We start from the raw sequence: 23,874 nt of genomic DNA, 5'->3' as shown, positions 1-23,874 counted from the left end.
ATTCCACAGCTCCTTCCCAAAGGTGTGGCACAGCATGGCCTGGCATCCCACAGTTAGGCACTTGTTCCTATCTGCACAGCCCCAGGACTGATGGGGAGATACTGGGATGCCAGTGATGGGGCCTCCGAGCCTGGATGAAAATATTCATCACCATTCATCTCAGATGGGTCCTAGAACCAGAATCTATAGGGATTCAGAGGGCCCCAAACCACTGTTCACTTGGTGTAAACCCCAAAGTCATCTTCCAATATGTAAGAATCACTGGTAGATGTGTGTAAGGGACACTGTCACTGGGAGAGAACTAAAAAGAAAACTCTGAGCAGACAGGAGCCCTTTCTAAAACCCATGTGGCTTCTGGAATGAGTGCCTCCTACCTCAGTATCCAACTGCATCAGAATCCAACTGCCTGGATTCTAATTCAAGGTCTCCAGTCAGAGGTCTGGAAGAAGGGGACTTAATGAGCAGCCTCCCTCGTTTGTATTTTGCTCACCATTAATGAGGCTTAGCATCTTTTCCTCCTTATTGGCCTTAGTAATTGGCTCTTTTGTGATTTTTATTTCTCTTTATTTTCTTATCTATTTGGGTTTTTTTTTAATTTTTTTATTGAAGTTCAATTTGCCAACATATAGCATAACACCCAGTGCTCATCCCACCAAATGCCCCCTCAGTGCACATCACCCAATCAACCCCACCTCCCGCCCACCTCCCTTTCCAATATCCCTTGTTCCTTTCCCAGAGTTGGGTGTCTCTCATGTTTTGTCACCCTCACTGATATTTTCACTCATTTTCTTTCCTTTCCCCTTTATTCCTTTTCACTAATTTTTATATTCCCCTAATGAATGAGACCATTCATAATGTTTGTCCTTCTCTGATTGACTTCTCCACTCAGCATAATACCCTCCAGTTCCATCCACGTTGAAGCAAATGGTGGGTATTTGTCATTTCTAATGGCTGAGGAATATTCCATTGTACACATAGACCACATCTTCTTTATCCATTCATCTTTCAATGGACACTGAGGCTTCTTCCACAGTTTGGCTATTGTGGACATTGCTGCTATAAACATTGGGGTGCAGGTATCCCGGCGTTTCACTGCATCAGTATCTTTGGGGTAAATCCCCAGCAGTGCAATTGCTGGGTCGTAGGGCAGATCTATTTTTAACTCTTTGAGGAACCTCCACACAGTTTTCCAGAGTGGCTGCACCAGTTCACATTCCCACCAACAGTGCAAGAGGGTTCCCCTCTCTCCACATCCTCTCCAACATTTGTTGTTTCCTGTCTTGTTGATTTTCCCCATTCTCACTGGTGTGAGGTGGTATCTCATTGTGGTTTTGATTAGTATTTCCCTGATGGCAAGTGATGCGGAGCATTTCCTCATGTGCTTGTTGGCCATGTCTATGTCTTCTTCTGTGAGATTTCTGTCCCTGTCTTTTGCCCATTTCATGATTGGATTGTTTCTTTACTGTTGAGTTTCATGAGTTCTTTATAGATCTTGGAAACTGGCCCTTTATCTGATATATCATTTGCAAATATCTTCTCCCATTCTGTAGGTTGTCTTTTAGTTTTGTTGACTGTTTCTTTTGCTGTGCAGAAGCTTCTTATCTTGATGAAGTCCCAATAGTTCATTTTTGCTTTTGTTTCCCTTGCCTTCATGGATGTATCTTGCAAGAAGTTGCTGTGGCCAAGTTCAAAAAGGGTGTTGCCTGTGTTCTCCTCTAGGACTTTGATGGATTCTTGTCTCACATTTAGATCTTTCATCCATTTTGAGTTTATCTTTGTGTATGGTGTAAGAGAATGGTCTAGTTTCATTCTTCTGCATGTGGCTGTCCGATTTTCCCAGCACCATTTATTGAAGAGACTGTCTTTTTTCCAGTGGATAGTCTTTCCTGCTTTGTTGAATATTAGTTGACCATAAAGTTGAGGGTCCACTCCTGGATTATCCATTCTGTTCCATTGATCTGTGTGTCTGTTTTGTGCCAGTACCACGCTGTCTTGATGACCACAGCTTTGTAGTACAGCCTGAAATCTGGCATTGTGATGCCCCCAGCTCTGGTTTTCTTTTTTAATATTCCCCTGGCTATTCAGGGTCTTTTCTGATTCCACACAAATCTTAAGATGATTTGTTCCAAATCCCTGAAGAAAGTCCATGGCATTTTGATAGGGATTGCATTAAATGTGTAAATTTCCCTGGGTAACATTGACATTTTTGCAATATTAATTCATCCAATCCATGAGCATGGAATATTTTTCCAACTCTTTGTATCTTCCTCAATTTCTTTCAGAAGTGTTCTGTAGTTTTACCTCTTTGGTTAGGTTTATTCCCAGGTATCTTATGCTGCAATATTAATTCATCCAATCCATGAGCATGGAATATTTTTCCAACTCTTTGTATCTTCCTCAATTTCTTTCAGAAGTGTTCTGTAGTTTTACCTCTTTGGTTTAAATACCTGGTTTATTCCCAGGTATCTTATGCTTTTGGGTGCAATTGTAAATGGGATTGACTCCTTAATTTCTCTTTCTTCAGTCTCATTGTTAGTGTAGAGAAATGCCACTGATTTCTGGGCATTGATTTTGTATCCTGCCACAATGCCGAATTTCTATATGAGTTCTAGCAATTTTGGGTTGGAGTCTTTTGGGTTTTCTACATACAGTATCATGTCATCTGTGAAGAGGGAGAGTTTGACTTCTTCTTTGCCAATTTTAATGCCTTTTATTTCTTTTTGTTGCCTGATTGCTGAGGCTAGGACTTCTAATACTATGTTGAATAGCAGTGGTGAGAGTGGACATTCCTGTCGTGTTCTTGATCTGAGGGGAAAGGCTCCCAGTGCTTCCCCATTGAGAATGATTTTTGCTGTGGGCTTTTCATAGATGACTTTTAAGATGCTGAGGAATGTTCCCTCTATCCCTACACTCTGAAGGGTTTTGATAAGTATTTTGTCAAATGGTTCTCTGCATCTATTGAGAGGATCATATGGTTCTTGTTTTTTCTCTTGTTGATATGATCTATCACATTGATTGCTTTACGAGTGTTGAACCAGCCTTGCATCCCGGGGATAAATCCCACTTGGTCATGGTGAATAATCTTAATGTACTGTTGGATCCTATTGGCTAGTATCTTGTTGAAAATGTTTGCATCTGTGTTCATCAGGGATATTGGTCTACAATTCTCCTTTTTAGTGGGGTCTTTGTCTGGTTTTGGAATTAAGGTGACGCTGGCCTCATAGAACGAGTTTGGAAGTATTCCATCTCTTTCTATCTTTCCGAACAGCTTCAGTAGAATAGGTATTGTTTCTTCTTTAAACATTTGATAGAATTCCCCTGGGAAGCCATCTGGCCCTGGACTTCTGTGTCTTGAGAGGTTTTTGATGACTGCTTCAATATCCTCCCTGGTTATTGCTGTTCCGTTTTTCTATTTCTTCATGTTCCAGTTTTGGTAGTTTGTGGTTTTCCAGAAATGCATCCATTTCTTCTAAATTGACTAATTTATTGGCATATAGCTGCTCATAATAAGTTTTTAAAATCATTTGTATTTCCTTGGTATTGGTGGTGATCTCTCCTTTTTCATTCATGATTTTATTAATTTGAGTCTTTTCTCTGTTCTTTTTAATAAGGCTGGCTAATGGTTTATCTATCTTATTAATTCTTTCAAAGAACCAACTCCTGGTTTTGTTGATCTGATCCACAGTTCTGGTCTCTATTCCAGTGAGTTCTGCTCAAATCTTTATTAACTGTCTTCTTCTGCTGGATGAAGGTTTTATTTGCTGTTCCTTCTCCAGCTCCTTTAGGTGCCAGGTTAGCTTTTGTATTTGAGTTCTTTCCAGTTTTTTGATGGATGCTTGTATTATGATATATTTCCCCCTCAGGACTGCTTTTGCTGTATCCCAAAGATTTTGAATGGTTGTATCTTCTTTCTTGTTAGTTTCCATGAATCTTTTTAATTCTTCTCTAATTTCCGGGTTGACCCTTTCATCTTTTAGCAGGATGATCTTTAACCTCCATGTGTTTGAAATCCTTCCAAATTTCTTCTTGTGATTTAGTTCTAGTATCAAAGCATTATGGTCTGAAAATATGCAGGGGACAATACCAATCTTTTGGTATCAGTTAAGACCTGATTTGTGACCCAGTATGTGATCTATTCTGGAGAAAGTTCCATGTGCACTTGAGAAGAATGTGTATTCAATTGCATTTGGATATAAAGTTCTGTAAATATCTGTGAAATCTATCTGGTGCAGTGTATCATTTAAAGCTCTTGTTTCTTTGGAGATGCTGTGCTTAAAAAAATCTATCAATTGCAGAAAGCGCCGTGTTCAAGTCTCTCAGTGTAAGTGTATTATTATTTAAGTATGTCTTTACTTTGGTTATTAATTGATATACTTGGCAGCTCCTACATTAGGGGCATAAATATTCATGATTATTAGGTCCTCTTGTTGGATAGATCCTTTAAGTATGATATAGTGTCCCTCTTCATCTTCTACTACAGTCTTTGGGATAAACTTTAATTTATCTGATATGAGGATGGCTACCCCTACTTTCTTTTGAGGACCATTTGAATGGTAAAAGTTCTACAACCATTTGTTTTCAGGCTGTAGGTGTCCTTAGGTGTAAAATGAGTCTCTTATAGACAGCAAATAGATGAGTCTTACTTTTATATCCAGTCTGAAACCATGCGCCTTTTGATGGGATCATTAAGCGCATTCACGTTCAGAGTTACTATTGAAAGATATGAATTTAGTGTCATCATGATACCTAGTCAGTCCCTGTTTTTGTGGATTGTTCCCTTGGACTTCCTCTTTCTATTACAGAGTCCCCCTTAGTATTTCTTGCAGAGCCGGCTTGGTGGTCATATATTCTTTCAGTTTCTGCCTATCTTGGAAGCTCTTTGTATCTCCTTCTATTCTAAATGAGAGCCTTGCTGGATAGAGTATTCTTGGCTACATGTTCTTCTCATTTAGGATCCCAAATATATCCTGCCAGCCCTTTCTGGCCTTCCAGGTCTTTGTGGAGAGGTCTGCTGTTAACCTAATACTTCTCCCCATAAAGTTTAGGGATCTCTTGTCTCTTGCTGCTTTAAGGATCTTCTCTTTATCTTTGGAATTTGCAAGTTTCACTATAAAATGTCAGGGTGTTGAATGGTTTTTATTGATTTAAGAGCAGGATCTCTCTCTCTCTCTCTCTCCTGGATCTGAATGCCTGTTTCCCTCCCCAAGTTAGGGAATTTCTCAGCTATGATTTGTTCAAATACACTTTCTGGTCCTCTGTCCCTTTCGGCGCCCTCTGGAACCCCAATTAAATGTAGATTTTTCCTTCTGAAGCTGTCATTTATTTCCCTTAACCTTTCCTCATGATCTTTTAATTGTTTTTCTCTTTTTTCCTCAGCTTCCTTCTTTGCCATCAACTTTTCTTCTATGTTGCTTACTCGTTCTTCTACCTCATTAACCCTCGTTGTTAGGAGGGTTTGGATTGCATCTCATTTAACTGATTTTTAATTTCGGCCTGATTAGATCTAAATTCTGCAGTCATGAAGTCTCTGATTCCTTTATGCTTTTTTCCAGAGCCACCAGTAGCTTTATAATTGTGCTTCTGAATTGGCTTTCTGACATCGAATTGTAATCCAAATTCTGTAATTCTATGGGAAAGAGGACTGTTTCTGATTCTTTCTTTTGTGGTGAGTTCTTCCTTCTAGTCATTTTGCTCAGTGCAGAGTGGCTAAAAACAAGTTGTACTAGAAAAAGGAAGAAAAAAGGGGGGGGAACAAACAAAAAACAAAAAACAAGGAAGGGTATCCTCTGATTCTATATACTATAAGCCCCTCGACTTCCCCTGGAGCTTTCCAGAGCTGCTTGGTTAAGAACTTGCTCTTCCCCTGTCCTTCCAGCTGGTCTTCTGGGGGAGGGGCCTGCTGTGATGACTCTCAGGTATATGCACTTAGGGGAGCTGCCTTGCCCCTGCCAGGTGCACGGTTCAGTGGGAGCTGTTTATCTTGTGCGGCCCCTGCTCCCTGGCAGCCCTGCTCAGTCCCAGGCACAAGGTGACACCAGGAGGAACAACAACAGTGGCAGCGGCCAGCTCTCTAGCCCTGGAGTCAGCTCCAGCAGTAACTACCATAGTCTCCCAGTCCACTGGGGCCTGGGGGCTCCACTGCCCCTCCTGGGATCCTGCCCGAGCTCCCTGTGAGGGCCTTTCCATCTGGGAAGATTGGTAAAGTCCCTTTTTCTCCAGGCCTGGGGGCTTCAGCCCGCCACCAGCCTTAGCCAGGCTCCTCGCAGGAGCCCCTCCCCCACTGGATACTTTTTTTTTTTCCATCTTCCTACCTTGATAGAAGCATGAACTCTTCTCACTGTAGCATTCCAACTGTTCTCTCTAAATCTCAGGCCAAATTCATAGGTTTTCAGGATGATTTGAAAGTTATCTAGGTAAGTTGGTGGGGACAGATGACTTGGGGACCCTACTCTTCTGCCATCTTGCCCCGCCTCCCTCTTTCTTATCCATTTGTTTAGCACAGATATTACCCATTATCTGTTATATGCATCCTTAATGGTTATTCCTATCTACTATTTGTCTACAGACACTTCATGGCATATTTACCATGTACTTTAAAAAAAATTTTTTTTTAATTTATTCATTTATTTAAGAGAGAGACAGAGAGAGCAGGGGGAAGGGGCAGAAGGAGAGGGAGAGAGAGTCCCAAGCAGATTCCACACTGAGTGCAAAACCCAATGTGGGGCTCGATCTCACAACCCTGAGATCATGACCTGAGCAGAAATCAAGAGGCAGTCGCCTAATGACTGAGCCACCCAGGAACCCCAACCACGTATGTTTTAAGAGGAAATTATGTCTGTCCATTCTCTTTAGCATCTGGGATTCCTATCTAGTTTATCATTCTTTCTGATTTTCAGCTATATATACAGTATCATAAATTTGGTCCTGAAGATTCTTTTTATATTAACATTTTTTAATCCATCTGGTATTTCTTTTGGGGCTTAGTATGTGGTAAGGTAGAGAATCAACTTCATATTTCCTTCCAAATGGGTAATTGAATGTGCCAGGACCATTTATTAAGCAAACCATCTTTTCCCTCTGAATGTAAGTACCAGCTTGTCATATATGCTGAGATCTGATTCTGGGTTCTCTGTTCTGTCCCATTCTTTATTTAATCCTATATGAATGTCATTCTACTCTGTTCACAATTGTTTTATAACACTTAAGTGTCTAATGACATAAGTTCCTCCTCAATATCCTTTTGTAATTTTCTTGGCTAGTCTCAGGCACTTATTATTCCATATTAAATTCAAGCACATATAATGTAATTTAGACTTTAATCTGTATTGTAATTTTAATTAAAATTTTATTAAGTATACAGTATTCATCAAATATCAAGACATTAACAAAGAAGATTTATAATCATAAATCTGCATTCCCAAAAAAGAGAGATTCTAAGTAGATAGAGGGCAACTTTTTAAAAAATTTTAGGGGAACTTGAGAAAAATAGAAATGTAGTGGATAATATTACTATGTGTTTTTCAAAACTGGACAGAGTCTGTAAACAGAAAAATAAGGATAGTCATAGAGAAATTGAGAAATACTTCATCAAACTCAATAGAACACAGTTTTAGAACTTTGCATTTTATAAGTAGAAAATATTCCTTTCTTGGTACATTTGTGGAACATTTACAAAAATTTGAAATTTAGTTGGGCACCGAAGAAACTGTAATAAATTCAAAAGTATTAATTTACAGGCCACATTGCCTGATAATAAAGCAAAAGTAGTAGAAAAGAACAGCAAGAAAATGACCAAAATCAAGAGACGTTCACTTAGCCCCTGGATGAAAGAAAAAAAAAAAACAAACATTGCATCCCTTCTTGGAAGAGTAAAAAGAACATACAAAAACCAATGGGGCATGCCTAAGACCAATAAAGAAAAGCTCTAAACTCCTCTTTTTTTTTTTTTTAAGGTGGGCTATTAAGTCCATCATGATCATACTTGATGGTGGAAGAAGAGTAAAAATTAGCATAATAACAGCAGATAAAGATTAAAATGGAAGAGATCACTTAATTATATGATACATGTTTGGAAAACTAGAAGAAATAAAAATGTTCCTTTAGCAAAATATAACATTAACAAAATTTACTTCAATAAGAAGCAGAAAATGGATAAACTAGTGAAGAGGACAATTTAAAAAGAGTAGCAAAAAAAGAAATCCCAAAATGATAAAAGAAAAAGGACACCTTTCGATTCATTTTATGAATCCAGAATAATCTTTTTTTTTTAATTTTTATTTATTTTATGATAGTCACACACACACACAGAGAGAGAGAGAGAGAGAGAGGCAGAGACACAGGCAGAGGGAGAAGCAGGCTCCATGCACCGGGAGCCCGACGTGGGATTCGATCCGGAGTCTCCAGATCGCGCCCTGGGCCAAAGGCAGGCGCCAAACCGCTGCGCCACCCAGGGATCCCCAGAATAATCTTGATATCAACCTTTCTGTAGAACCAGAAAGAGCCCAATTTCGCTTAATAATATAGTTTCTGAAATCCTGAATAACATCAGCAAGGAGATCACATCTCTATATTAATAAAAATAAAAGTACATTTTGACTAAGTAGAATCTAAGAATGTAAGGATACATAGATGATTTTTTTTTAAGTTTTTATGTAAAGCTTTGAAAAACTAAAGGAGGAAATCATGTGCTCAACAGTAGACCCTAAAAACTCAGGAGCTGTTTCTAATTTTAAAAATCTAAGTAAAATAGGAATATATGGAAATCCCTTAAATATGATAAATCTAAATCTTTATAAATAAATGTTTATCTAAAACCCAAAATGGGAGGGGGATGCATTCTGAATGATGAGAAACCATTCCATTGGTTAAAGCCATTTCCATTAAAATCAGGAATAAGTCAGGGGGAGCCATTACCAACATTATTATTCAGCACTGCTTGGCTTGGGATCCTAGAAAATTCAATAAGACAAGAAAATGGAATATATGGTATAGAGGAAAGGAAAAACATTATTGTTTTGCTGATTATACAACTTTATACCTAGAAAATTCAGGAGACATTTTGAAAAAAATCACAAAAGCTAATATGAAAATTTACTAACAGTAACTAAGCATACACAGAATCTGATACCTTTTCTTTATATGATTACTAGCCAGCTAAAAAAGGGAAATACAGAAAAAAAAATCCAATTCACCATAGCAATAAAACTATGAAATGTTTAGGAATTCTTTTAAGCCAGAGATACATGAGAAACACTGTAAAAGTTTATTAAGGAGCATAAAGTAATATTTGAATAAATGAAAAAAGACATATATTATTGGTAGGGAAAGCTTAATATCATAAAAATCAATTCTATCCAAATTAAGATATAAATCCCATGTAGTGCCAGTGAGAGTCACACTGGGAACTTCTCTCAAAGCCTGGGCTGTCATCGCAAAGGATGAAATCTTATCTAAAAAGGTTTTATGTAGGAGCACCTGGGTGGCTCAGTGGTTGAGCATCTGCCTTTACCTCAGGGTATGATCCGGGAGTCCTGAGATTGAGTCCCTCATTGGGCTCCCCGCAGAGAGCCTGCTTCTACCTCTGCCTGTGTCTCTGCCTCCTTCTTTGTGTGTCTCTCAACAATAAATCAATAAAATCTTTTTAAAAAATTAAAAACATTTTTTAAGGATTTTATTGATTGATTCATGAGAGACACACACAGAGAGAGAGAAGCAGGCTCCATGCAGGGAGCCTGATGTGGGACTTGATCCCAGGACTCCAGGATCATGCCCTGGGCTGAAGGCAGGCACTGAGCCACCCAGGAGTCCCCAAAATTAAAAGTTTTATAAATTTATAAAATTTATTTTTATAAAATAAAAAATTTTATTAAGATTTTATGTAAATCCATCATGTCCCAGTTGCCTGTTTAAATGGTTCTCCGGGTCCCTCGTTCCCTAAGCCAGTACTATCAGACTTTGTTGCTGTTTTGTTGATGTTCTTAAAAAGAGCCAGAGGGAGGCACAGAGACAGGAGCACCTTGGCACTCGCTATCAGATTTAGATAGATCAAAATACAAATCCAGTTCTGACCTGTCTTTTCCATTTACACCTTCTTCTGGACGTTATAGCTAAGAGGGAAGGGCTGTCTGATGAAAAAGAGCATTGACGGTGAGGTAGTTGGTAAGCTATTTGTGGTTCCGTTCAGGACTCTTCTCGTCTGTCATGCGGGAGCTTGCCAACATCACCCACGATGGGCCCAAGTGGATCTTACTGGATGGCGACATAGATCCGATGTGGATTGAATCTCTGAACACCGTCATGGATGATAACAAGGTATCACGGGGGAAAAGAAAGGCCCAGGCCATCCCTCCTCATCTAGGAAACCAGTTTCTCTGGTGCATTTGGAAATCTCGATCCTATACAAGGGCTGGTCCCAAGTAAGGAATTTGTTGAAAGCCGGTGTTACATTTTTTTTTTAATTTTTACCAGCTTTGTTGAGCTATAATTAACATATAACATTGTGTGAATGTAAGGTGTATGATGTGCTGATTTGAAATATGTGTATTTTACAAAATGACCCCAGTAAGGCTAATTAACAACTTCATCATATAACTACTGTGTGTGTATGCATGCGCCTGCAATCCTGCATTTTTAGCATTGTTGTAACTGTCTTCAGAATCATCTGTAGAGAGATGAATTTAATATTCAGAGCTGGAGGGAATCTTAGGTCATCCATTCAAATCTTTTTTCTTGGGTTTTTCCTTTTTTATAAATAAGGACAGAGCCTGTCAGCCATCCTCACCAGTGACAAACCATTATCCATGGAGAGTATATTTTATTTTTTGTAAATAGTGAAAATTGACACCAGTAAAGTGGCCACTAAGCTGATAGCTGCTTCCTGAATTTGTTCACAAAGCACACATGGATTAGAAGTGTTATGATGGTTTCAGCATTGACAGAATCATTAAAATAAATGTGTGCTCTCCCAGAGGGACTACTTTACTTATTTTTTATTGAAGAGCAGTTGACACGCAATGTGATAAGAGTTTCAGGTGCACAGCATGGTGATTAGGCAGCTCTCTCTGTTAGGTGGTGCTCCCCTCAGGGGTAGCTACCATCTGCCACCCCGCAATGCTCTTACACACCATTGACCGTATTTCCTACACTGTACTTTTCCATCCCTGTGACTCATTTCATAACTATAAGCCTGGTACCTCCCACTCCCCTTCACCCATTTTGCCCACCCTCCCACCTCCTTCCCCAGAGGGACTACTTTATTTATTTTTTTAAATTGAGAGACGTAGGGAGAGGGAGAAGCAGGCTCCCTGGAGGGAGCCTGATGTGGGACTTGATCCCAGGACCCCAGGAGCACAACCTGAGCCAAAGGGAGACAGTCAACCCCTGAGCCACCCAAGTATCCCTACTTTATTTTTTTTTAAGATTTTATTGATTTATTTATTCCAGAGAGATTGAGAGAGAGAGAAAGCAGAGGGAGGAGCAAGGGAGAGGAACAAGCAGACTCCATGCCAGGCATAGAGCCAGACACAGGGCTTGATCCCAGGACCCCAAGATCATGACCTGAGCCCAAACCAAGAGTCAGATGCCCAAATGACTGAGCCACCCAGGTGCCCCCCAGAAGGATTAATTTAAAAGAAATAGTAATATGAAACCTAAACACTTTTTTTAAATAGCCTTGTTATTCCAATATGTTCTTGCTCATTCAAATCACTGACCTCCATTTAAACTTTTTAAAAAGCTTATTTTTTCATTTTTTGCACACACAGGGATGGAGGTGGATGGGCTACAGGGAGAGAGGTAGAGGATTCTTGTAGCAAATCTAGAAAATACTTGTAAAGAAGAAAAGAATCATCCTTAGTCCCTCTCAGGAGTGATCAGCCAAATCCCACCCCCCACCCCCAGCTGGCCATGTGTCCTTACTCCTTCCTCCCTGGTGTGTCCCTCCCCATTTCCAGGTCCTGACCCTGGCGAGCAATGAGAGGATCCCCCTGAATCCCACAATGAGACTGCTCTTCGAGATCAGCCACCTGCGCACGGCCACACCAGCAACTGTCTCCAGAGCAGGTATGGCCCAAGAAAGGAGAAAACCCACAAACCCACCTCACTTGGAAACAGGTGCCTCCAGCATCACATATGACATGGCTGGTTCTGAAGGAAGCTCCAAACAGGAGCCACACATCGATCCTGCGGAACTCTGGCCTGCATCTCAGCCTGAATGCATGTCTGTGAGGGTGAGCAGGTGCTCTAAGGCAAGAGCCATAGGATTTTCTTAGTCCAGAGGTGGGAAGGGAAAGGCCCCAGAGCTGGATAGCTGGGTTCTGCACAGAAGTGCCTCGGATAAAGAAGGGCCACCTGGATGCCTCAGTGGATGGGTGTCTACTTTTGGCTCAGGTCATGATCCCGAAGTCCTGGGATTGAGTCCCACATCAGGCTCCCTGCAGGGAGCCTGCTTATCCCTCTGACTATTTTTCTGCCTCCCTCTGTGTGTCTCTCATGAATAAATAAAATCTTTAAAAAGAAAAAAGAAGTGCCTCGGATGAGGCTACTTTTAGGCCAATTCCAGCATCATTGTCAACAGAGATGACCATCCCTGCACTTCTCACTATGTCCTGGTGACCGTTGACAACTTTATACCTTAACTCACCTCTGACTCCACTGCCAGACTGATTGGCCCAGACTACAGTGTAAGGAAAGTGAGTCTGATCTCCACCGTCACATCAGATTCCTTCTCAAGGACCCACATAGGCTGTCCTGGGGAGAATTGTCTCTCTATTTATTTCCTAGGGCTGCTGTAACAAATCACCACAAACTCAGTGGCTTTGAAGACAGTAGGCACATATTCGCTCACTATTCTGGAAACCAGATTCCAACATCAAGCTGTCAGCCTTTGGGGGATAATCCAGCCTTGCATCATCCAGTTTAGGCTTGTGGCCCCATAACCCTCCCCCTGCCCTGACCTCCTCAGCCACACGGCCTTCTCTGTGTGTCTGGCCTCTTCTGTCTTTTACAGGGACACTTGTAAATGTCCCACACAGATAATCCAAGATGATCTCATCTCGAGATCCTTAATCACATCTGCAAGGGAAACTCCTTTTACAAATGAGGTCATGTTCTCAGGCTCCAGAGATTAGGACATGGTCATATCCTTGTAGGGGCCGCCGTTTAACCTCCTGAGCCTAGGCTTGGCCATATGATCCTTCTCAACCCTGCTTGCCATCAACTATTAACAGTCAATTGGAGCTGGTCCCAATACAAACCTACTTACCCTCTCAGATCAAGGCTGGGTCTCCATTTCTTTAAAGTCCAGTCTTCTGTACATTTCCCACACAGAGAGTAACTTGCTTTCAGGGGGCGGGTGGAGAATATATTGTCATCTGTGGAGACTTCACTGAACAGAATTCTCTGTGTTCCCAGGAATCCTGTACCTCAATCCAGCAGACCTGGGATGGAACCCTCCGGTGAGCAGCTGGATTGACAAGAGGGAAATCCAGACAGAGAGAGCCAACCTAACCATTCTGTTTGACAAGTACGTCCCAACGTGCTTGGACACGCTCAGAACCAGGTAGGCCAGGAAATAAGGAAGCTAAAGATTTCAAGAGACAGTAAAGAGCTCATCGGCTCACACCTGATGTCCTGCTAATGTTCTGTAGGGAAAATATAAAGTGACTTCCGCATGTGCACATGGGTGTATCCAGAGCCTGTGGGTTGTGCTATGAGGTGACAATCCTGAGATCCTTCAGTGTGCAGGCCCCATGGCTGACCCTCCTGCAAACAATACACACGCCAGTTCAACAGACCTGGAGGTGATGATGACACCCATCAGTGACAAATGGGGCCCGCCCCTGTCACTGACCATGTACATTCACCCAGATAACACAGGACCAGATGTAACATGTCGTTCAACCAGTCCTGCCCCTCTAGACGCTGAGAGTTTACTCTTCCTCTTCTGAGTTTGCAAAAGTAAAAGCAGTAATTGCTGACCACGTATCCTATACACAAGAGACCAAGTACTCTTACCCAGGAGTTTGCTTATTACAGCAGGAGTATTACAGGTGCCTGCAGAGGGAGGTTCGAGGTTTGGAACCTGTGTCTGCTTTATACTTTCTTGCCCAGTCGATGCATCCTTCTCTGAATCAGTCACCCAGCCTCATAGTTCAGCCAAGTCCAATCACCAGTTAGTGAAGGCATGACTCAGGAGTCAATAGTTCCTGAACATTCACCAAGTTAAGATCAGGATCATGTTTCTGGGAAATTAAGGCCACCGCCCAAAACAATCCCTGACTCTGTGTTCCCTGATCTGTTGCGCATGGGACAGAGCAGAGCTTGGCAAGCGTGGAAGTGGAGATGGAAGGGGACCTGCAGGCTGCAGGAGGCCAGTGCCCTGCCCCTTGCCCAGCCACGATCCATCCACGTGAAGAATGAATTTTATGTAACTAAAACCCAAGTTGCATGTGACTAGTTGACATAGATATTATTTTACATATTTTAGATATTTAATTGGACATCTATTAATTTTGCTTTGTAATTCTTGTATTTGGGGGCCAAGAATTCTTTTCCCGATCTTCCACATTTTCAGAAACCCTTGAAAACCCTTCAGCCTCTTGTGGCCTGTGGGGTCCTTGAAGCCTTGGGATCTAATGAGATGAAGCAAGCAGCCCTGGCAGCAGGTGGAGTAGGGAAATGGCCTCAGGTGGACCAGGGCAGCAGAGTTAAAATGATTCAGGAAGGGAAGGTTTTCAGAAAATAGCAAGCATAACTCTGTCCTTTATCGTTTGCTGAAACACTTGTCTGATAGAGCCTTTTGCCAAATGTTAGGTCATTTACACTCTGGGCATTTAGGACAAGAGATGCCAAACTCTTACCAGTGTGTGTGTGTGTGTGTGTGTGTGTGTGTGTGTGAGAGAGAGAGAGAGAGAGAGAGAGAGAGAGAGAGAAAGAAAGAGAGAGAGAGAGAGCGTGTGTGTGAGTGTATGAGTGTGTGCAGAAGCCTCTGGACTTCTGTCTCTCCAGAGGCAGCTCCCCCCGATGTCTGAACCCTGTGGCCATCAAGGAAGAAACACGTCTGTGGTTTATGGTGCCCACATGGGGTGGCGTTGAGTGCTCATGGAATTTCTAAGAGGGCAAAGCATCTGTAGATGAGGGGCTGAGGTTCCATGCTGTGCCCTGGGCACCACAGCTTTCAGTAACGAGACTCTGGCCTCCTAATGCCAGCATTCCATGGCCCTGGTCCTACAAAGCTGTGGGGTGTCCCCACATAATAATTTTTATATTGAATGAGTAGGCCTCATAAGGGGTGATGATAAAGCAACTTTATTTTGTCTCCCACTGCTCCTTCACAACCATCTTATGTGGTTGGTTCTCCTCCCGCCCCTGGATGAAATCTAGGGCAACACTGATGACTTTCCTGGTCATTCTCCAGTAATGCAGAGGCACATGATCGCCTCCAGAGCCTACCTTCCCTGTGGAGAGGGGGTACCCGCACACCAAGGCTTCTCCTCTAAGCCCTGAATGCAAATTCCTTTCCCCTCCAGCATCTCCCACTTTGATTCTCTATACCCTTGGAGGAGACCAGAGTCCCCCATGGTTGTCTGGAATCTGTTGCCTCCGTGCTTCACCCAGAACCAGGCCTGAGATAGTTGGACTTTAACTTTATGTTACAAATTGATGTTGAAGAAATGAAGGAAAGCCTGTCAAGGCCTTAATTTGCTCATTGCTCATGGAAGTAATGCCTAGACTGCGGGACTACTTCCTAGTGGTACTGCTGTAGGGATTGCCGCTAGGTTAGAATCAAGCACAAGACACTGTGGAGGATGGAGCGTGTGCGTGAGTGTGTGCATGTGGTGAGATAAGCATGTGTGTGTGTGGGTACATACATGTGTGTGTACTAGTGGGATAAAAATGTATGTGTGCACATGCATGTGTGTGTACTCATGGTGGGATGAGAGTGTGTATGCATGTGTGTATGTACACGTGGTGGGATGGGGCTATGTGTGTGTACGTGCATGTGTGTGTACTTGTGGGATGAGAGTGCATGTATGCACGGGCACATGGGTGTACCCATGGTGGCATGAGTATGTGCATGTGCATATGTGTACTCATGATGGAATGAGAATGCCTGCATGTGTGCACATGTGTGTATGTGTCTGTACACATGATGGGATGAGAGTTACCCATGTGTGTGCACTCACACATGGACACGCTCCTGTTCCCTCACACATAGATGCACCTTTGCGCATCTCTTGTTACCTGCCTTTCAGTCAAAACCTCCGAATCCAGTATTAAAACTGCAAAAACCAGGTCAGGGCAAAGGGCAAAGTTAATCACGAGCATATAAAATAAGTATCTGTCCGGGCCCACTCTGTGTTCCCTGCTTCCCAGTAAGATGCTGGTTCCAGAGAAAATGTTTCTCGTGTGTTTGAATCAAGGGAACATCTCCTCATGGAGGAGTGGAAGGACCAGCATCAGCCCTGCACCCACCTTGACTCTTGAGGAAATTGTGACCCTGAGATTTCACCCCATCTTGTCACAGTGGCCTGTGCTCCCCGAGGACTGAGGAGCATTCATGTTCAAAGAAGGGAAGAGTGGATGGGGAGAGTACCAGAGGGAAGGAGGATGAGAAAGAACCTTCTCAGAGCACTCCAGGCCCTTCTTGGTGAGGAGCTGATGAGAGTAAAGGCTTAGGTAGCCCCATGCGATCCCAAAGAACCTGAGAGGCCACAGTTCCACCAAAACCAAGTAGGTTCCAGCAGGCCTCCACAATAGAAAATCTGGTGCCATAAAGCATATCTGGGTCTGTCTTTGCAGATTTAAGAAGATAATTCCAATCTCAGACCAGAGCATGGTCCAGATGCTGTGCCACCTTCTCGAGTGTCTCCTGACTGAGGAGGACATCCCCGCGGACTCCCCCAAGGAAACCTATGAGCTGTATTTTGTGTTCGCTGCCATCTGGGCTTTTGGTGGAGCAATGATCCAAGATCAGGTAAGAGGAGGGGCCGTCATTGACACCCATGTGCAAGTCCACCAAGGCAAAAACCCAACTTCCAGCCAAGATTTGGAAAAGAGGACCGCTGAATGTCAGAATTAACATGAAGGCATCCATCTATTATCTACTCATTGCTCTACTAAAGACGTCAGTCCCCATGAAAGGGCCACTTGGAACGAGACAGATGAGCTCAGGCTATGTTTTGAGCAATTGTTTTTTGAGCTGATATATCCTGATTTCTTGGAGAGTTGCAATGTTTTGGAACAAACAGAGGTATAGGTATACTATTTGGCGAGCTGATGGGTGTTTTATAGAGGGAATGATGCTGTGCTGTAGAGGCTTTAGAAGGAGGAATCCCTTTAGTAATCCAGAACAAGCATATACGACTCCATACCAGGCCAGAGTTACCTAGCATATCCCCAATCCCCCAAAACACAGAGCTGCCCACAGAAGCTTGGACCAAATGTTCATGGACATATAGGGGTAGGAAACCAAGTCAGTATTTATATCATGGTATTGGCTGCTGTAGCCTCATGTATGCGGGTAGGGATGTTGGCTTGGAATATCTTGGCATCCTATTCTCTAATCCTTCCTATATCCTCAGACTTTTCTTTTAAAGAAAGATTTTATTAATTTATTTGAGAGAGCGAGGGGCTGGTGCAGGCAGAGGCAGAGGGAGAAGCAGACTTCCCGTTGAGCAGGGAGCATGATGCGAGGCTTGATCCCAGGACCCCAAGATCATGACCTGAGCTGAAAGCAGACGCTTAACCAGCTGAGCCACCCAGGTGCCCCTCCCCAGACATTTCCTTGGTTTAGTTTCCTCCAAATAAGAAGTTCCTTATCTGGAAACATCATATTCAAGGTTAGACAGGCCAGCCTTTGACAGAGAACTTCAGCTATCAGGCAGGGTCACATAGGGGCTGAGGCATAAACTCTGGGTCTGAATTATAATTTTGCCACTTATTACCTGGGGGACATTGGGCAATCGCTTCAACCCTCTCCACCTGGATGAGGGTGCTGACAGTGGTGCCCAGTTTCCTGGGCAGTTATAAGGATTACAGGAAGGGATACTGTTCTGCTCATCTGGCACAGATACATGCAAAGCTGTTAAAACTGTGCTGGCACACGTACATGCTTACTATTAGTATTCTCATACTATAAATACTCAGTTTCATAGCAGGCGTCTGGTACCCCTTCACAGCAAGGGATCAAACCAAGCTGCAATGGGTGGAGTGGTATGATTTACTCCCTCTGGTCTGGGTTGGTCTGGGGCTCTTTCGAGGAAAGAGGTAGAAAGTTTCAGCCTCCCAGGGCAAAGCCACATTCTAGAATCTAGAATGGTGGTGAGGGAGAATTAATTTAGAATTAACAATTAATTTCTATTCCGTTTCCACAGGCCCTGCTTGTTAGCATCCATCCTACCTCCCTTCACTCCCTAACGTGTCCTTTGGTGGTCCACATGCAGAAAGCAGCTCTCACAAGCTCCTGGGACTCGTACCTTTCCCCATCTCCCTCTCCAGAGCCAGACGCTGGTGGGAAAGGGGGAATCTCCGAGGGTGGGGTGGGGAGGGAGGCCCGAACTGGGGTTGAGGCATCTGAGAATTTCATACTGTGTCCCCTGGTCCTTGGAGCTTCTCTGTGACAGCTTCTTTGACAGCTTTCCATCCTTGTCCCTCACTTTTTAAAAACGATTTTATTTACTTATTTAGTTGATCATTTCAGCACAAGCAGGAGGAGGAGGGACAGGGCCTAGGGAGGAGCAGGAAGCCCGACTTGATGCTCGATCCCAGGACCTGAGTTGAAGGCAGATGCTTAACTGACTGAGCCCCGAGGTGCCCCTCCATTTCCCCTTCGAGGCAAGGAATCCACAGGCTGGACGGGACCTAACTAAAATACAGAGGTCCCAAAAACATAAGTTCCTGCCTTCCATCAAATGCATGCTGTGACCTTTCAGCAGCTTAAATGTCAGACAGCAACCACTTCTGGGCTTTGCCACCATGTTGGTGCTTAGCAGGTAGCAGGGAAACAGGATGAAGACACTTGGTCAATTTTTCTATCTCAGTATAAATTTAAATCCACTCAACTCTTTTTAAAAGCCCAGGAGAAAGCATCCCTCCAGGCGTCCTGGGCTCTGGAGCACTTGGAGCTGTAGGCAGCCATGCTAGCGCATGGGGAGAAGACAAGGAAAAAAGCTTTTAGCAGCAGGGAATGCCCCAGACCCCTCCACAAGCTGCATTCAAGCTAAACACCAAAAATAATGCTGTAAGTAGAAAAATAGGAAGCTGGCCAAAATACCCACCTCGAGAACACACACACAGTGGTGCAAATGTTTGTAAAGCTGTCGTTAAAGCAGAAATTCAATATGCAGCCCGTACGTGAGTAGAAGCTCCAAAGGAAAAAGGAGGTTGTCACTAAATACTTTGCAGGGGTCCCAGGAAATGGTCTCTCAGAGGGCACCAGCTCGGGAGACCAAACACCTGAGTCCAACTCCCAGCTCCACCGTGGGCTTCCAGAGGCCATCCTTTTGAGTTTTTTTCTTTTCGTATATAAAATAGGAAAAATTTGTACTAGCCAGGGTAACTCGGAGCATGGTGAGGATCAGATGAGATGATGCTACAGCCCAAACTCTTTTACAAATATACAGATGTGCCTTAGTGTCATCAAGTTCAAAGGCAGGAAGGGGGCGGCAGGACTGTCCAAATCCAAAGGTGTTGTGATGTCTGAAAGGTCATAGCTGAAGAGACACCCAAAGAGTTGAACTGAGAAAGAGCTGCTGGTTGACTCAACAGAGGTGACCTTGTCTTTAGTGTCCAATTATAATGGAGGTGAGGCCAAGTAGTAGTGGGGAGGAGATGATGCTGGTCCAGCCCAACGGGCAGTGTAGCTGGTTACCTGACCAAGGAGCTCAAGGTGGAACTGGAGGTAGAGAAAGAAGATACACCCAACCTCCTTTTTTCTAGAGGTGGCCTTTGCCTTGGATTTTCCATATAACTTTAGAACCAGGTTGTTTATAGGAAGTGAAAAGTCTTGAAGGATTTTATCCATGAGCTTTTCCAAGGCTTCTGATCACAGAGCACAGAGCACCCCCTTCATCGGAAATCAGATCAGAAGAGCAGCAAGCAAAGCTGTCCGTCTCTTAGGGCTTTTTTCTGTTCTCATTCTAAAGTAAAAGAATTCAAAACAATCTTTCAACAAAAAAAAAAAAAAGAAAGAAAGAACTTAAAAAAAATAAATAATAGGGCAAAAGAACTCAATCCTACTTACCCAGTAGGTGACAAAACAAGGAGTGCCACTCTCTGCAAATCCAGATTCACTGCCACAGGGCAGTGTCCAGACTTCCAACTCCATCATTGTTCTGCCCTCCAAGAATAGGTCCTAAAATGTCCAATATGGGTCTCTTTTTAAGTTTTCATTTTTGGAATTTTTTCTAGGTCTGTATGTTCAAAGAATGGGTTTATTGCCAGTAGTAAGTGGGTATGCTATGGCGGGTGTGTGCATGTGTGTGTGTGTGTGTGTGCACGCACATGTGCATATGTGTTGGATGTTTTGGCTGGGACACAGTAAGACCATGTGAGTACATGGGATGCACAGTCTCATCCTGAGGGACTCCTGATCTAATGTGTATGCGTGTAATATGTATGATACATGATCTAATATGTACGCATGGAAATTACACAAAATAAGGCTTTGTCTTTGCTGCTCCTAAATTTTAGAGATTCTGTGAGGGCACCTTAGAAGTCCTTTTTTCTAGGTTGCTCTTTTTTTAAGTTTTTTTTAATTAATTAATTTATTTATGATAGTCACACACACAGAGAAAGAGAGAGAGAGAGAGGCAGAGACACAGGCAGAGGGAGAAGCAGGCTCCATGCACCGGGAGCCCGACGTGGGATTTGATCCCGGGTCTCCAGGATCGCGCCCCAGGCCAAAGGCAGGCGCTAAACCACTGCACCACCCAAGGATCCCCAGGTTGCTCATTTTATAGATGAGGAAAATGAGGCTCTTCTCACTCCACCACCCTGTACCCCCAGATGTCAATGGTCACCATGTTACTCATTCCATCCCTGACTGTCACCCCGGAATTGCTGAGTCTCGGCAGCCTGGGAGGATGGGGGTCCATATATCTCTTCAGGAGCTCTTGGCCATGTTTGCCCATCTTATGGTCACGAGCCCCCGGTCTCCTCTCTGTTCTTACACCCCCTTCCCTGCATCCCATAAGGACACTTAGCACAGTGGCAGGGCAGCTCAGCCACGTGGTCAAGGGGTGGCACGCGCACCTGCTCAGGGTTGGCCCCCATGCCACTGTGTCTTGTCAGGGCTGATCCTTAGGGAAGCATCCTCCTTCGCCATGTTCCCCACCCTGACCTGCCTGATGCTAGGGCAGCCTGTCCAGGCTTCTGAAGCTCTGGAGAGCCCCACCTCCTGATTGCTTTGTTTGGGCAGATTGTGGACTACCGGGCAGAGTTCAGCAAGTGGTGGCTGATGGAGTTCAAGACCATCAAGTTCCCCTCCCAGGGAACCATCTTTGACTACTACATAGACCCAGAGACAAAGAAATTTGAGCCTTGGTCCAAGCTCATCCCCCAGTTTGAATTTGACCCCGAGATGCCTCTGCAGGTGAGTGTGGCCGAGTGACCAAAGGATGTACAGTGGCGCCAAGGATCTGCAGTGGCTTTAGTGCCAGCCCCGTATTGGTGTCCAAGTGTTTTAACTTTGCAGGAGCCAGTCATCCCCAGCTGCACACTTTTCAGGAGGAAATCTTAGGTGCAAAAAGCCACAGATTCCCCCAAAGACTAGGCAACTTGATTAGACTCCACCAGCCTCCTTGGGGGCAGAGCAGGGGAAACGGCAGGGCAGAAGGTTCTCAAACACAACAGAGCAGCCGCAGGGAGGCAGACAGAGCTGGCAGGGGAGGGAGGGGATGCTCTCCACCAGGAGAATGGAGTTGTGGAATGGTCTTACTGTGCATGTGACCAAAGTCACTCCTGCCCAGCATAGGGAGCCAGCACCACCACACCTCTTCAGAAATGTTCCAGAACATTTTGCAACACACCTGTTTCTCCCACAAGCCCCTGGCACACTCATCACATTCTCCCTGCAGGCTTGTTTGGTACACACAAGTGAAACCATCCGAGTGTGCTACTTCATGGAGCGGCTTATGGCACTGCGGCGGCCGGTCATGTTGGTGGGGGCCGCAGGCACGGGCAAGTCGGTGCTGGTGGGAAGCAAGCTGGCCAGCCTCGACACTGAGGAACACCTGGTGAAACACGTGCCGTTTAACTACTACACCACGTCAGCAATGCTGCAAGGTGAGGGCCTGGGGCACATGGAGGGGAGGGTGGGGGTGTCTGAGTGGCTACGTGCCCTGACATGGAGCTGGAGTAAAGCATTGGGCACCTGCTTGGCCCCTGTGCCCACACTCCTCTCCTGCCTCTCCCTTCCTTTCTCTTCCATGGCACCTCTGTTTCACTCCTCCAGCACCCTTAGCACCATACTTTTTCTCATCCCATCTCCTACATTCTTCCCTGGTCTCTTACCTCCCTCCTGGGCCAGGAGTTCAATACAGAACAGTGTTCAGTACTTTGATGCCAAGGACAGCTGACACCCACAGAAGGATGGCCACAGGCTTGTAGACCGCTGGCTCTCGAAGCATCTCTTGAGATCATTTCCTTCACCCTTCTTATCATACAAATAGGAAAACTGAGGCTTGGGTAAAAATCGCCCAAGGTCAGCCATCAAGTGGCAAGGTTGGTGGGGCACATCCGGTCTTCTGAGCACACAGCGGGTGATTTCCACTGGGAGTTGACGTGCTGAGCTCCCGAGGGGACATGGGTCCTCCAGGTGTGGCGTCAGGGTCAGAGGCTCACTGACAAAGTTTCCCCCTTGCCAGCACCACTTTCTCCCTGACCCTTGTTAAGGGTAGGGTCTCCTTTTATGTAGAAACACTCACCACATTAACCCTAGAAGCAGCTTCCTCTTGACGAGGTGTCCAAGCCAGGCTCCTGACAACATGAGAGGGGTTGCAAGGCTGGGGAGCACCCTGCTCTTGTTCCTCACACCATAACTTGGCCGTGCTTCCCACGTGAGACCCCAACACATGCCCACACCCCAAATGCAAAATCACTGACAGGAATTCCATGCTCCAGGCTGTTCACACACTGGTGATTATATGCCATAGTGTAGCATGCAGAATGTGAGCCTGGCACTGCGCCCGTCCGACATCCAGGCCTCAGGCCAGCAGACTTGCAAAACAAGCTTCACTTTGACTGTCCCTTGCTCAGCCTGGACCGGCTTCACTTACCCAGACCTTCCATGGCCCCCCTCAGCAAGAACCCCAGAGTCAGTCAGCTCAGTGTTGGCACGTTCCATGTCCCTGACTCCTGCATAGAGAACAGCTCACTTCTCTCCCTCCTCCCGACCATTCTGGCCCTTCTCCGTGCTGCTGGGGGCACCACTAATCTGCTCCCTGCCACTCAGAGCCATTAGGCCCTGGCACCCCGACAGAGAGATTCTTCTACACCTCTTTGTCAAGTGAGCCTCTGGGCTTCCTCCCCTGTTGGGCTCAGGAATGTTCCACATCCCAGTCGGAACCCAGCAAGCGACTACAGTTCCCATGTTAACATAACAAGACAACGAGACATGATGAGGACTCATGTCAGGAGTTCACTGGTTGGTCAGTGACATGAGCATCTTCTGTTTGAATGGCCAAAGAGGATGCCATTTTTGTTGTTGTTGCTCCTCACAGTGTAAACAGCTACAGGCATGAGGCACTTTTAAGTTTAATCTGCATGATTAACATTTTTAATCCAGCATTTTCTGAAATCTACATGAGCAACCAAACCTGTCCCAACTTCTGTAGTGTAAATACCCTCACCACAACCAATTTCAAGCTGCCAGTG

At 44.4% G+C, this 23,874-nt stretch overlaps 1 protein-coding gene across 1 annotated transcript in view; it reads left to right on the top strand.

The window, feature by feature from the left end:
* The window catches only part of DNAH9 (dynein axonemal heavy chain 9), a 325,287-nt gene that overhangs the window by 142,043 nt on the left and 159,370 nt on the right, over nucleotides 1–23,874 (top strand). Inside the window, exons 33-38 of the mRNA XM_055307050.1 lie at nucleotides 10,184–10,311; nucleotides 11,952–12,060; nucleotides 13,411–13,558; nucleotides 16,801–16,975; nucleotides 21,419–21,592; nucleotides 22,077–22,284. Of these exons, the coding sequence (XP_055163025.1) occupies nucleotides 10,184–10,311; nucleotides 11,952–12,060; nucleotides 13,411–13,558; nucleotides 16,801–16,975; nucleotides 21,419–21,592; nucleotides 22,077–22,284 (942 nt within the window). The remainder of the gene's footprint in view (nucleotides 1–10,183; nucleotides 10,312–11,951; nucleotides 12,061–13,410; nucleotides 13,559–16,800; nucleotides 16,976–21,418; nucleotides 21,593–22,076; nucleotides 22,285–23,874) is intronic.

This window comes from Nyctereutes procyonoides, unplaced genomic scaffold (genome assembly GCF_905146905.1).
Source record: "Nyctereutes procyonoides isolate TBG_1078 unplaced genomic scaffold, NYPRO_anot_genome, whole genome shotgun sequence".
Taxonomy (NCBI): Eukaryota; Metazoa; Chordata; class Mammalia; order Carnivora; family Canidae; genus Nyctereutes; species Nyctereutes procyonoides.
The sequence above is the reverse complement of the archived record's forward strand: the minus strand, read 5'-3'. Positions and strand labels throughout refer to the sequence as shown.